Below are 14,109 nucleotides of genomic sequence, written 5' to 3'. Positions count from 1 at the left end.
ACAAGGGGCAGGCACTCACACCTCTGGGAATTCCGACACAGGCACTCACACCTCTGGGAATTCCAACAAGGGGCAGGCACTCACACCTCTGGGAATTCCGACAAGGGGCAGGCACTCACACCTCTGGGAATTCCAACAAGGGGCAGGCACTCACACCTCTGGGAATTCCAACAAGGGGCAGGCACTCACACCTCTGGGAATTCTGACACAGGCACTCACACCTCTGGGAATTCCAGCAAGGGGCAGGCACTCACACCTCTGGGAATTCCGACAAGGGGCAGGCACTTGCACCTCTGGGAATTCCGACAAGGGGCAGGCACTTGCACCTCTGGGAATTCTGCCACAGGCACTCTCACTGCTGCCAACTGAGTACACCGTGTCCTTCTGACAATGTCAGCACAGAATTAATAACCTTCCTCTGCTTCCAAATGAGAAACAGAATCCCAGCTCCAGCTCTCCTATATTGCAGGAATTTTTTAAGCTCGGTTTATTGCAGCCTGTCAAGATGCTCTCTGTGATTTGTACCCCACTTCATCACTCAGAAACACAACAGGCACCCTCCCAGCCAAGCTTGACTGGTTATTTGTTCAGTTAATGTGAGGGAGTAATGGGGACAGAAAAGACACTTGTGCCCCATATTTATCTATGACATCAGCAAAAATATACAAATGTATTTCAACCCTGTTTAAGAAGCAGCACTGAGACTCTGCAGAGCTCCAGACAGAAGTTCATCAAGAAAGAAAAAAGGAACAACAGTATGTTCTAAGGCAGTGGTGCTCCTGTTGTGCTCTGCAGCACCATTTTTAACCAGAGACTACTCCAGCTGTGGTGTCAGACACAGCCACTGCCAAGGAGTCCAGAAGGTCCCCAGCACCACACTGGCCAGGCACTGCAGAGCATCCCACCAGAAGTGCCACCAGCCCAAGAGCCATGGTGTCCTCCAGCCCTCCTGTGCTCTGGTGACAGTTTTTGTGTCCTGCTGCCACAAGACCATTGGATCAGCCTGAACCCAGGCTGGGTGGGTTGCAGTGAGAAGCCTTCTGAGAAACCTACAACCGATTCTTTTTCTTTCAAGAACAACTTTTAGTGTAACCACAAAATAAGTGTTCTTTAAGCATTTGCTTTCCACTCATCTGCTGTTAAGTGCTTTCAACACAATAAAAACACTGAACACATGTACTTGACTTTAAATTTCCTCAGGTGTCAGTGAACTGTACAACAAAGAACAAGCTTTGCAGGGAAGGAAATGTTCCCTTGGAGGCTGTTCACACACCCCCATCCAGAGCAGCAGCACCTCCCTGTTTGCACCCACCTGTCCATGACAGAGCCACCCTCTGGGGCTGCCATCCATCCCTGGCACAGGCAGAACTGCTTCAGGGCCCTCATCGTCTTCTCAGGAGAAAGCCAACCCTGATCAGCCTTAGGGCTGGAGTCTCTTCCTTGCCATAACCTGCCCTTTCATCCCAGCAAAGCAGGCAAATGCCTTTCAGCTGCAGGGAGGGTGGAGTTGGTGGGCTCACTCTGGCACTGCTCCTGGCCCAGCCTCATCCAGAAAACCAGGTGCAGCCCCTCCTTCCTCCTCATGTCCCGATTTCCTCCTGAGCCCCAGCCAGGGCAGTTTCACACCAGTGGCTGACGGGCTGCTCTGCAATGGGGAAGGTGACTCCCATCACCCTCAACTCTCCTGCTGCAGCTGGCACAGCTCCTTGACTGGCACCAGGTTCCATCACCCTGGGACAAGGCACAGGTGGTGTGAAACCCTTGGAGAGAAAGGACATGCAAGTTTGGTATCTGGAAGATCTCTCGAGCATCACATGTGTTTCCCCTGGCAGGGCTCAGCTCCCAAAGGCATTGCTGTCCCTTCCTCTGCAGGGGTTTGTGTGACTCCCATTCCCTTACTCCAGGTTGAATCCCAGAAACTCAGAATAGCCTGGATGGGACAGGACCCTGGGGAGTCTCTGCCCTGGTCCCTGCTCAGGGCCTGGACTGGGTCACTCAGGGCCTTACCCCCTTAGCTCTCACAAACCTCCATGGACAGAGGTGCCACAGGCTGTCCTCCCTGCTCCACTCCCACAGGGGAGGCTTCTCCCCACTTCCAGCCCAAGCCTCTCCATCAGCAGCTGGAGAGGCAGCAGGACCAGGGTCCTACCTCTCCCATGCCTCATCCAGAGCTCTGGCACAAAATACCGTGGCACAAAAACCTGTTCATCTCCCTAATGTTCCAGGAAGCTTCAGCTCCAACAACAAATTATCCAGATCTGTCATCTGAGACAGCAACAGGACAGGCACAGATTAGACTCCACCTATTTGAAAATTCTGTAGAGTTTTAGGACTTTAAGGGTCAGACAATTTCCTAGGGATGAACACTCCTAAATAATGAAGATGAATAATAGACCACTTCAAAAGAATGAGTGTTTAAGAGCTGTGTAATTACTGCCCTCAGCAGTGTGAGCACAGGGGTGGTGGTGCATATCACACCCTGAAATAATTCCAGAGGACTACATCATTTCCAGGATAATGGGAAAAAGGGATTGCTGTGCCAGTAAGAAGATGACAACAGAGTGGTGACGTCCTATATATCTCACCTAACTTTTCCTGCCTGGTAGCCAAGGAAGGTCTCTTTTAGGAGACTGAAATGATCCAATGGCATGTCCCAACGCTGAGCCAGGTGAGTTCTGATTCTGTGCACACAAAGGAATTTATGGAAAAAAAAAAAAAAGGAAACTGATATTTTAAAGGGTAGCCCAAAATCAAAGATTAAGGGCTTTTCCCACTGGCCCCAAAACTCCCCTCATATCTCTGCCAGAGGTACCCAGGGGTGCCCTCACCTGCCTCTGTCTGGGCAGGTCCTGGGCAGCCCCAGAGACTCGGACAGCAGAGAGCTCCTGACCCGGACCCTGAGCCCACGGTCACACGGTGGGACTGCTCCAAGGAAGCACCTTCTGGGTGTCCGCAGCTTCCTTGTGCTGTTGGGAAGGTCACTGCCAGCTCTCCCAGGATGTGCTCTCTCACACTGAGCAAGATGTGCCCAACTGAGCAGTTTCTCCATCCCCTGAGCCCCCTCAGTGCCCTGCAGGGACCTCACCCTTGGCTGGGGTCTCTGCTGCCATCTGTTTATCAGATTTCCATGAAAATGCCTCTGGAAATCCCAGTGTGCAGCAAACACAGCTCCCACACAATCACATCCTCTGCCCAGCTGGGAACATCCCAGAGGAGCTGACTCCATGCTGCCTCGGGACTTGGCAGTCCTCAACATCTGGGATGTGCCACTTGCAAGTGCTTCTTTGTTCTTACAGTTTCCAGGAGATAAAAAGCAAACAAAAATCCCCTAAACAACCACCCAACCAAAAACCCAAATGAAAAAGACCAAGGAAGTTGTCAGCAGTGTCTGTCAATATGGACATTTGCATCAGACATGGAAAGGGAGATTCACATCCCCACTGCAAATCCATTCCCATCTGAAGTTCCTGCTTCCCAGGGTGATGCTCCTCAGGATGCTCTGGAGTGTCATTTGCCTCTGAACAGGAAGTTTTTCTTCAATTAATTTTCCCCCACTGAAAAAAGAAAAAACCAAAACCCACAAAACCAGAACTAGACCATGATAAATCTGTGTATTTCTGTGAAAACAAGGTTTAGTTTGGAAATTCCCTGTTAGCTCTCTTTGGTGGCTTGCAGGACTGCAAGGGCTGAGTGCATGCTGCAATGAGGAATGCTGGTGGGCTGGAATGTCCAGCTTTTTCTGTCCGAGGATGCTCTGGAATATGACAAGGCAAAAGCCATCACATACCCTCATTTGGTCACCCCATAGACCCTGTGGGCAGCATGCCAGGCTGCCTGAGCTCCCCAGGAGGCTGCTGGAGCCGGGGGTGCTGCATTCCATCGGCCTCTCCTGGCCCCCTGACTGGCCACCAGCTCCTCAGTGCCTACAGACACATTTCCTGACCTTTGTCAACCTATGAAGAAAAGAATTCTGAATATGAATCCTATAGTGAGTCACTGACCCCTGAGCAGGGTCAGGACATGGGGCCACTCATTGAGGAAGACCCCAAAGCATCCCAGAGAGCAAGGAACCCATCCATGGTCCCAGCTGGCACAGGATGCTTGTGCAGCACCCACCAGGAGCTGAGGTTTAGGTGCTGTTTCTGGGCCAGAGTTGCCTTCAGTTTTACAGCTGAGATGGTTTACACGATTGCTCAGTAAGCCCCAAGTTCTCGGTGTTATAACAAGTTACTTGTTACGGTGATATTCCTCTAAACCCTTTCAGAATGGGACACCACTAAAGCCACCCAGGACCGTGCAGCTCTGGTCCACAAAGAAGAAAATTCCTGGTACCATCCAGATGGCTCACTCTGCTCCATAGACCTTCCAGGTTTTTGTCCCAAATCTGATTCACAACTTCAGCAAATTTCAGCCCATGAAAGCTGAATTTCCAACCAACACCAAGCTGATATTTAGCAGGAACTTACCTTCATAATTAATTAAAAGGGTACAGAAAGGAACCAGCAAGGGGAAAGCAGCTTTGCTCTGTTCAAGGAAGCCTGAAATCGGAGCCTTTGAATGAGGGAATAACGTGATAATTATGTGGAACGAAATCCTGAGCATGGATGGGCTCTGTGCAGCAGGAGCTTGGAGTGTGTTGGTGTAACAGGTGTTTTGGCAGGAGCACAGACAAATTTGGGATGCCAGAAGGAATCTGCAGCCTCAGCCATTCCCATACCTCACACGTCGGGGTCACAGATTGGCCCTGCCCAGCTGTGTCACAGACCTCAGTGCCAGCTACTTGCTCTGAGAAAGGTCAGTTGTCCTGAACTTCGCCAGGGGAGTCACTCTGGACTGCAGGAAGAGAGGGGATAGGTCTGTGGACTCAATGTCCACTAAACACTTTATTGAAAAGTAATTTATATGGGGCTCATCCTCTTCCTGAATTCAAACCCCAGTCACACTGCACAGCAAGGCAAGGGAAGAGCAATAAGTACCATCACTATAATCCACAGGAAATCCAGACTGTGTGCAGAGCCAGAAGATCCCCGCTCAGTCATTGTGAGAATGACAGTGATGAGTCCAACTCCTGATCAAATCCCATGTTTTTTCCCCTGGAACTCTCCACTCAGCGTGGCACTCCGTGCACTGGATGGTCTGTCCCAGGGTCCATGGGGCCAGCCCAGCACTGAATTGTCACACAGGCACAAGTGCTGGATGCCAAGCTCGAGGTCCCTTGCCAACACCCCGGGGTAAATCCTGGCTCTGCAGCATGAGAGGAGACCCAAAGGGTGAGGCTCCTGGCTCAGCTCAGCCTCTCCTCCATGGGTTGCCTTGTCCTGGGGAGATGTTGTCTCTGCTGGTACGGACAAGCCATGGGCTGCCTGGGCTGAAATCCAGAGCAGAGGCCACTGTTGGGACTGGCTCCCCTCAGGGAGGACTGGGGGCCAGGGGGAGCCTCGTCCAGGCAGCCCCGGCTCCTGGCACAGCCCCTGAGAGGCCAGTCCAGCTGACAAAACACACTCACTGTAGCTGGGATCTGTTCTCCTGAAGTTGTGTTAGCGTGGCTGACTCACTGAGGTTCTGAGGATATTCTAATTTTATCTGTGAGCCAGATGGGATGCTGACAAGGGAGAAAAGAAAAAGAAAAAAAAAAACAACAAAAAACCCTCTTGGTCTTCTTTGAGGATCAAGATGAGATGGGGAGAGCTGCTGCTATGTTGGGCTGGGGCAGCATGAGAGGGGACAGTCCTATGCCAGTCCTCAGCTGTCCCCCTGACCCAGGCTGTCCCCTTAGGGCAGACATTGCACCAAAGCTCCTGGCACACTGTGCTTGGTGCTTTGCCTGTTCCATGGTACTCCTGGCACATGGTGCTGGAGCTGGAGCAGCCTGTGGTGCCACCACCCAGCACGGCCCAGACTCCCCACCTGGCGCAGAGGAGGTGGACTCTGTGGAGCAGAACCTGGTGCCCCAGGGCTTTCCCCCAGGAGCAAACAGGGCTCTCTCTCTGCCCAAAGCTCGTGCCATCACCCAGCACCAAGGGGCAATGCTGGGCAACTCTCCTGCAGCATCAGTGTCTGAACCAGCTGGTCATCCTGGACCAGTGGCACCAGTGGCCATGAGCTGGGGTTGGGGCTGGGCACAGCTCACTGCTCCCACTCAGAGACACAGGGAGCCTCCACCACCACCTGCCACAGTGCCCAGCTTGACCCCACACAGCATAGCTGGCTGCACAGACCCTGGGTGGCACAGGGACCCTCTGCGGGCACAGACCCTGCGGAGCACAGAGACCCTCCATGGGCATGGATGCCCCCAGATGGTACAGGGTCCTGCACTCACACTGACCACCAGCCTCTCTGGATCAACCAGCCTGCCAGGAACAACCCCACGGATCAACCAACATGCCCACGCCATTGTAGTAAAACATTTATTTGTTCAGGTGATAGAAGCTACCATGTTTACAGCTCGTGATCTCACCACTGGCGACACAGACCATGGCCTGGGACTGCAGCTGTTCCACCAGATTCTGCGTCATAATTTTGAGTTATAAAAAACTTGGACACCAGAAAAAAAGGTATTTTAGACTTCAAGTGGCAGATGGGAGATGGGCAACCTGTGAGGGGGGAAGACAGTTTATCGAGGCAGCTGACCTCGACGAGGCCTCAGCTGCAGCTTCAAGTAAAGGTTTCAGTGGGGTGAGTGCGGTGTGACGTGTCAGTCCTTGGAGAGTTGGAACCGTATCGTTTTCTGCCGAGTAGGAACATCGGCGGCAGCGTTTTCAGGGAGTGGAGAAGGGCTGGTGTCCTGCGGAGAGGCCACGGCTTCTGCGCAAAGAGACAGAACAGAGACAGTGAGGGCACGAGGGGCAGCATCAGCCAGTCCTGTGGCTGCAGCCGCACCGATGTGGGACCACATGGACAGCTCTGGAGCTGCCCGGGGCCACTCTGGTGGGCATGACACCCTCTGATGGTCCCCGGAGCTGCTGCATGGCCATTCCAAGCATGGCCTCACACCAAGGGTCCCAGGAGCTGCCATAGGGCCAGCCTGGGCAGGGAGCAGCAGCACAGCCTGCCCTCGGCCCCAGCACCCACTGTCTCGGTGCCCCCAGCACCACGGGGGCTGGGGCATGACGGGGAGTGTGGTGGCAGCTAACAGGAGACAGGGCTGATGGGAGACAGGGCTGATGGGAGACAGGGCTGAGGGGAGACTGAGCTAAGGGGAGACAGGGCTAAGTGGAGACAGGGATAATGTTATACAGTGTCCCCAGCCCACAGCTCAGCCAACACCTTCAGCACCAGTGAGGAATGCTGGCACAGTGCTGCTGCTGCTGCTGCTGCTGCTGCTGCTGCTGCTGCTGCTGCTGCTGCTGCTGCTGCTGCTGCTGCTGCTGCTGCTGCTGCTGCAGGGAAAATCCAACTAACAAAACAACTCCCAAATCCCCCAACAGAACCAGCAAAGCTCATTGTTCCAGAACCAAAGACTTCTCCAGGTTCTAGATTTGCTTCTGCCCTTGCCAAGGCCAAGACTTTGCCCATGGCAGTGACCCCAACGCCTCACAGTGCCAGGGGTTCACACAGAGCTGAGGACAGTGGAGCAGCACAGCGGGTGGGCACGGACACGGCACTCGCCTTCCTGAGGTTTGCATGCACAAGGAAAGGTCACCACAGCAAGGACGTGCCGTGTGTCACTGGCCTGCCCTGAGCCCCCACACCAACCCACAGCATGAGGACAGCCCTCATGGCATCTGTGCCACCACCCTGCCTGGTCCCACTGCTCCAGCCTCTCCTGCTGCCCCAGAATGGCTCCACTTACCTCAGAGTGCAGAGCTGCCGCTGCAAGTACAAGCCAGGCACCATGTTAAACTCATCCTTGGTTTGCCGCGGGTTACAACCCCCAGACTACAAACTGGCCATGGGGAACCTGGGCTCGGGTCAGGCAGAGGTCCCTGTGTGCCCACCGAGGGGTCTGGGCCCCAACCCAGATCAGTTTGCTGCATTCTGCTCCCAATTGGTATTTCCTCTGCAGAGGTGGCACAACTTGCACAGAGTATGGCGGGTGCCTCCAGGGCAGCAATTGGGCAGTGCAGGAGGAAGACCAGCTCTGGCCCAGCCAGGCACACCAGCCTGGACTCATGTTCCAGATTCCTGACTTGGATGCTTAAAAAGTGCAGTGCTTGAAACGACCTGAGATGACAGAGCACTACCAAACCAGGAGCTTGTTCTGGCCATTTTCATGCAGACACAGTTCCCAGCCTGGGGTGTGCAGCCAGCCATGTTTGCTCTTTTGAGTTTCCTTCCTTCCTTCCCAGACAAACTTCTCTCTCTCTCCAGCAGCCTTCACACCAGCTCTTGTGAATAAATCATTGCGTTAAAAGTCCCCAGTCAGCAGGACCAGTAAGATTCACCTTTTGCTGAGCTTGTATTAGTGGTGTGGGGTGTAGGTGCTGTAACCAACACCACAGCCACCCCACACACTGGCATGCTCCTGTTCCCTGGAGTCTGTGCCAGACACCAGCCACACTCCAGTCCCCAGCCACACTCCAGTCCTCAGCCACACTCCAGTCCCCAGCCACACTCCAATCCTCAGCCACTCTCCAGTCCTCAGCCACTCTCCAGTCTCCAGCCACACTCCAGTCCCCAGCCACTCTCCAATCCTCAGCCACTCTCCAGTCCTCAACCACATCCAGACCAGCGACAGACAGCACAGGGCACGAGTGCTCCTGTTCAGAGCTGATTCTTCTGGCACTCAGTGCTGCTGCCGCGTGCTGCCCATGGCTGGCACTGCTACCAGCCAGACCTCTCAGTGGTGCCTGGTGCCTCCTGGAACAATTCAGCAGCCATGGGCGGTGCAGCACCACAGAGCCACTGGCAGGGGACTCAGCACTTGGCCTGTGGGGAGCCCTGGGGTGGCCAAGGAGCTGTGGTGGGCAACTGACCCAGCATGGGCTGACCCAGCAGCACCAGCTCTGCCCCAGGCCCAGCACACTGACACACAGCCAGGCACACAGGGACACCCTGACAGGGGGAAAACAAGGGACCCACATTCTCCATAAGGACCCTATGGACTGGCCACAGTTTGCTGCTTTTAAACCAGAACTCTGACCAACAATAAAATTACTGCCAAGGGAAGACAGTGTGCAAACAGGTGGCTGCTGTTAATGCAGATTCAGGAGAGCAATGGTGCACCCCGGGTGGGCAGCAGCAACGTGGAACAGGATGGTGGCTGTTCCTGAGAGATCAAAGTGCAGAGAGGTGTGACCATTCTGTGAGTTGTACTGCTGAGGCTCCGGAACCAGCGAGGCTCCAGTACTGCTCAGGCTCCAGTATTGCTCAGGCTCTGGTACCACCGAGGCTCCAGTATCACCAAGGCTCCAGTACCACTGAGACTCCAGTATCACCCAGACTCTGGTACTGCCGAGGCTCCAGTACTGCTCAGGCTCCGGTACCACCCAGACTCTGGTACTGCCGAGGCTCCAGTACTGCTGAGACTCCGGTACCACCCAGACTCTGGTACTGCCCAGGCTCCAGTACTGCTGAGGCTCCGGTACCACCCAGACTCTGGTACTGCCGAGGCTCCAGTACTGCTCAGGCTCCGGTACCACCAAGGCTCCACTGCTGCTCAGGCTCTGGTACAGCTGAGGCTTCAGTACCACTGAGGCTCCGTTTCCCCTTAGCTGATGGGAAGAGAAGCAGTTGTGGTAGCAGCTGTGGCTGTTACTCCTGGTTGAAGCCATCTCTGGGAAAGCACTGTGCCCCTCTCTGTGCCAGGTGCCCACTGTGGGTCTGGGCACAGTCCTGCCATGGCACGGAAAGGGCCCTGCTGCACCTTCTTGAGGGCACACACAGCTGCACGGGACTGTCACCTGTCATGGCTCAGTGTCACTCCACTGGCCCGGGATGCTCCCAGAGCAGTTCCCAGTGAGCCTGTCATGGTGCCCGAGAGGCAGGAGCATCCCTGTGCTCCTGGCATCAGACCTCCAGCCTCCAGCAGCTTTGCCACCAGCAGGGATGAGACCACCTCAGGCCAGTGCCTCGAGAGAAGCCCTTGGGCAGGCAGCATGTCCTGGCAGTGGCGGGCCCTTCCCAGCCAGAATGACGGGTTCCCAGGAGCCATGTCCTTTCTTCCAGGCATGGGACACACGGCTGAGCTTCCCAGTTCCCCCTCCCTGTCTGCAGGGCCACGTGGGCACACAGATGGCTGGCAAACACACAGGGACACGCTGCAGAAATAAAGCCACGTTGGCACCAGAGTGGAGCAGCACCATATATTGACGGTAAGGACATGCCTGGGCACAGAGGGAAAGCAGCAAAGAAATGACAGACACAACGCAACACCCTGCTCCTCCACCCAGGCATGGCTGCACCAGCCTCTAACACAGCACCATCTCCACTGAAGGCCTGGACCCAGGTATGTGTATCAGCCATTTCAGTAAGAACAAACAACTTTCTGAAGCAGTTTTTCCTCCCCCAGTGCTTGTGAATAAAGACCCTCCCACAGCTAAAACCTCAGACAATCTTTATCCAAGCAGGAGCACATGGATCTGAGTTGTGGGTGGCAGCATGGGCTTATGTCCCTGCAGACCACTCTGCAGCTGAGGGTGACACTGGGGCCACAGTGCATCACACCCCCCATCCCCCTGATACCCCCAAACTGACTGATGTGTTCACACCCATCACCTCCAGTGGTGATGAGTTATTCCAGTTTTGAGGAGATGATCCGAGGTTATTCTGATCCATGAGCATCTCAGCACATTTTCTGCCTCACACTCTTGGCAAACTCTGGTTTTGCAGAACAGAAAGGACAGAGAATTTCCACCTCTATGAGGTTTCCCACACTTTGAATCAAGCCTGAATAAAACACAGTGTCCCACTGCACAGTCACTCCAGTGGCAACAGCCAATTTCATCCCAAGGCATTCCCAAGGGATGCGCCTCTCAGCCAGGGACAGGAATTGGCACCAGAGGAACCCATGGCTGCCCAGGTCTGCATTTCTGCACTATCAGCAGAGGATCAAACTGAACACAGGTCCATATGGTCCCTCTGCATTGCTGATGCAGAGGCACCGTGGACAGAACATCAACTGTAGTGCTAAAAAAAATGATTCCTTTGAGTAAAAAATTAAAAATATAAAAATAAACTTCCCTAAAACACAAGAAGCCATTAATATTTTAGCACTTTCACAAAATATCAGACACATTTAGGTCCAACATTAGACAACATATAAAGCATTTTCATCTGATGCTTTTAAAAAGCACAGTTAACCTCAGCTCCTCAGCAGCAAACCTGTGACACTCTCCCTGTGCTCCTCACCAGGGCTTGGATCCCCGTGTTTGTTCCATGCTGGGCAAAGCCTTAACCATCATTTTGCCAAATCCTGGACACATCATCCCCGTCCTTGGCAGTACCTTATTTCCCAGCTCCCTTCTATGCATGCAGCCCTCGAGGAACACGTGGGCTGCCAGAGCAATCCAAGGAGAGATTTATTATATTTTTTTCTAACTTTCCCAGCAGGAAGTGGGTTTTCTCATTCTGAGGCTTCGTTTCCTATTTGGTCTCTGCATTTCCCAAAGGAAGCAGAAAGGGTTTCTAAAAAAGAAACAAGCTCCTTCTTTTTATGTCCTCTACACCACCTTCATCCAGACTTTGTTCTTCCATGATGGGCAATAAAATCACCCAGAGCAACCCACGATGGCCAAGAGCAACCCACGATGGCCGCACACTGCAGAGTCCCAGAGACAGAGACAAGGATACCAGGGGACATTCCCCTCACATCTGCCTGGGGCCAGCTGCTGCCCTGCTTAGCGCCAGGCTGTCCTCAGGCACCTGCTCTGGGTTATGCTGCCCCCAAGAACAAGGACAGAGGGTGTAAAATTCAACTATTCTTTCACTTTAATGGCTGCAAAGCCCATCTCAAACCTATTATTTGGCATCTGAGAATGCATAATGCACTAATGGTCAGAGTTAAGCTGTCGCAATTTGGACGTGATGACCATATGAGTTTAATTAATATTAACTGCAGGCTTGCCTTTGCAGCAGCAGAGCAGCAATGCCGGGTTGCCCCCTGCCCAGTGTGGGTATGCACCTGCTGTCCCCCACTGCCCCACTCTGTTCTGTCCCCACAGAGCAGCCCAAAATCACTCCATCTCACAGACTCCACAACCAACAGCAGGTTAAAGCTGAGACCATAATCTCACTGCGCTCAGGAACTGAAGAGAACTGCAACAAACCAGGAAGTTCACCAGAAATACACCCAAAAGTCTTAGGCCAGCAGAAGATGACCATCATCTTCCCAATCAATCACCACTGAGGCCCTGAACAGCCACGTGCCTTCTTGCTGCAGCCCTGTCTGCACCACCAGCCCCGTGTGCTGCCCCTGCCTGGCTCTGCCGCGCCCCAGGAGTCCCAGGACAGGTGTGATGCCTGTGCCATGGGATGTGGGTGCTCGGGGCTGACTTTTGGGGAGACCTGCTGGGACCCCACTGCTCCTCGTGGACCCCTCACCCCGGCGCCCTGCTCGTCCCTCTCCCAGCCCCATGGTGGGACCTGCAGAGCGCTGCGGGGAGTCACCGCAAGGCTGGCTGGGTACCGAGTGAATATTTTATTGTACACAACATAACAACACAGAGTTGTTGCTCCTGTACAGCATCTGCCTAAAAACAAAGGCAACACCATTGTCACGGAAAAGAAATGTACAGTCTGACCGGTTTAAAAAATATCATTTTACTGATTGATCCAGAAGTGGTTATTTGTTAGCTTGGAGGAAATTGCATTTCCTTTATAAAAGGCTTTTTCTGTGAAAACTCTCTCTTTTGTTTTCTGCTACTGCAGAACCAGGAAGCCAGTCCTAGAGCAGGGAAGGCACTGGTGCTGTTTCGTGCTTTTTTTCACCCCTTAATCTTTTTTTAACTTTTTTCTTTTTTTTTTTAATCTCTGAATGTTGCCTTCGATTTTGATATTAAATAAAACCAAATAAAAACTAAATAAACTCCTGTGTGTGCTGGGTGGCTTATACAGAACCCCAAATGAACAAGCCATTAATCAGCAAGACAGCAGTGGACTTCCAAATCCAATTCCCCGGGAGAGGGAGTTTCACACAACGTTTGGTGTTTTGTTTTCCATTAAAACAAAATTAAAAAAAGAAAAGAAAAAGAAAAAAAAGCAGGTCACACAGTGCTTTCCAATATCCACTCAGAACTGGAGAAAGTTGCTTTTCCACTATCGGCCCCGGCGCTGTCCGCCTGGACCAGCATCCCATTCATGGACAAGCTGCGCTTGGAGCGCAGTCCGGCGGCGCCGGCGCCGCGGGGCTCCAGCAGCTCCCCGCCCAGCGAGCGCCGGCGCTTGGCCCGGGATGTGTCTGCCGGCAGCGTGAGGAACTTACTTGGCTTGGCTTGTGCTCTTTTGTACGTGGGGGCGGCGGGCGCGCGGCTCGGCAGCTGCAGGGCCGTGGAGTTATTCCTGTTTGAGTTTTGGGGCTCGGCGCTGCCGCCGGCCTCGCCCTGCGGCTCGGGCACGGGCTTTGGCCCCGACTTTCGCTTCTGCTTCTGCGACAGGGAAGTACTGGAAGTCCAGGCAGGAGGCAAAGCAGAGGTAGTGGTGGCCGAGTCCTGGCTGGAGCCGGTGTCCGGCGACTGCATCGCGCCGTCGCTGGTGGCCTTGCAGCACTGGATGCCCTCCTCGTGCCCCACAGCCTGCTTGGACAGGGACTGCGACAGCACCCCACTGCAGCCCTGGATCTGCGCCCCGTTCGTCTGCGAGTACATGTTGCTGACCTTGGTGGCCTTCTGCTGCCCGTTGTTGTTGCACACCTTGTAGCGGATCATGAGGATGATGATGAACACGAGCACTGAAGCCACGATGATCCCACCAATGATGATAATCATGGTCCCACCCAGGAACTGGGACTGCATGAAGTGGCAGCGCACATAATCCTGCTCAGTGGTGAACTGTGTGCAGCCCATGACCCTGGTGGCCGTCAACGAGGTGATGCCGTCGTCGTAGATGGCCAGAACGCACAGGTCATACGCTGTCCCCGCGGCCAGGTTGTTGACCAGGAAGGTTTTGCTTGTGGGAGGTATCATTCTAGGGGACAAGGAAACCAGCATGAATGACTCTGGCAGATACTCAGCC

The 14,109-nt window shown here is 53.8% G+C and overlaps 1 protein-coding gene across 3 annotated transcripts in view; it reads right to left on the bottom strand.

Annotated features, from left to right (window-relative positions):
• Positions 1-6,393: 6,393 nt before the first annotated feature.
• LRFN5 (leucine rich repeat and fibronectin type III domain containing 5) overlaps positions 6,394-14,109 on the bottom strand; it is a 40,935-nt gene continuing 33,219 nt past the window's right edge. For 2 of the 3 annotated variants that reach the window (XM_071557137.1, XM_071557136.1), the window contains exon 3: positions 10,039-14,061. In XM_071557137.1, the coding sequence (XP_071413238.1) occupies positions 13,143-14,061 (919 nt within the window). In that variant the 3' untranslated portion in view covers positions 10,039-13,142. Of the gene's footprint in view, positions 6,805-10,038; positions 14,062-14,109 lie in introns of those variants that run through there. The other variant, XM_071557138.1, reaches the window with a different exon arrangement.

This window comes from Pithys albifrons, chromosome 6 (assembly GCF_047495875.1).
Source record: "Pithys albifrons albifrons isolate INPA30051 chromosome 6, PitAlb_v1, whole genome shotgun sequence".
Classification (NCBI taxonomy): Eukaryota; Metazoa; Chordata; class Aves; order Passeriformes; family Thamnophilidae; genus Pithys; species Pithys albifrons.
This window is presented reverse-complemented; position numbering and strand designations above follow the sequence as displayed.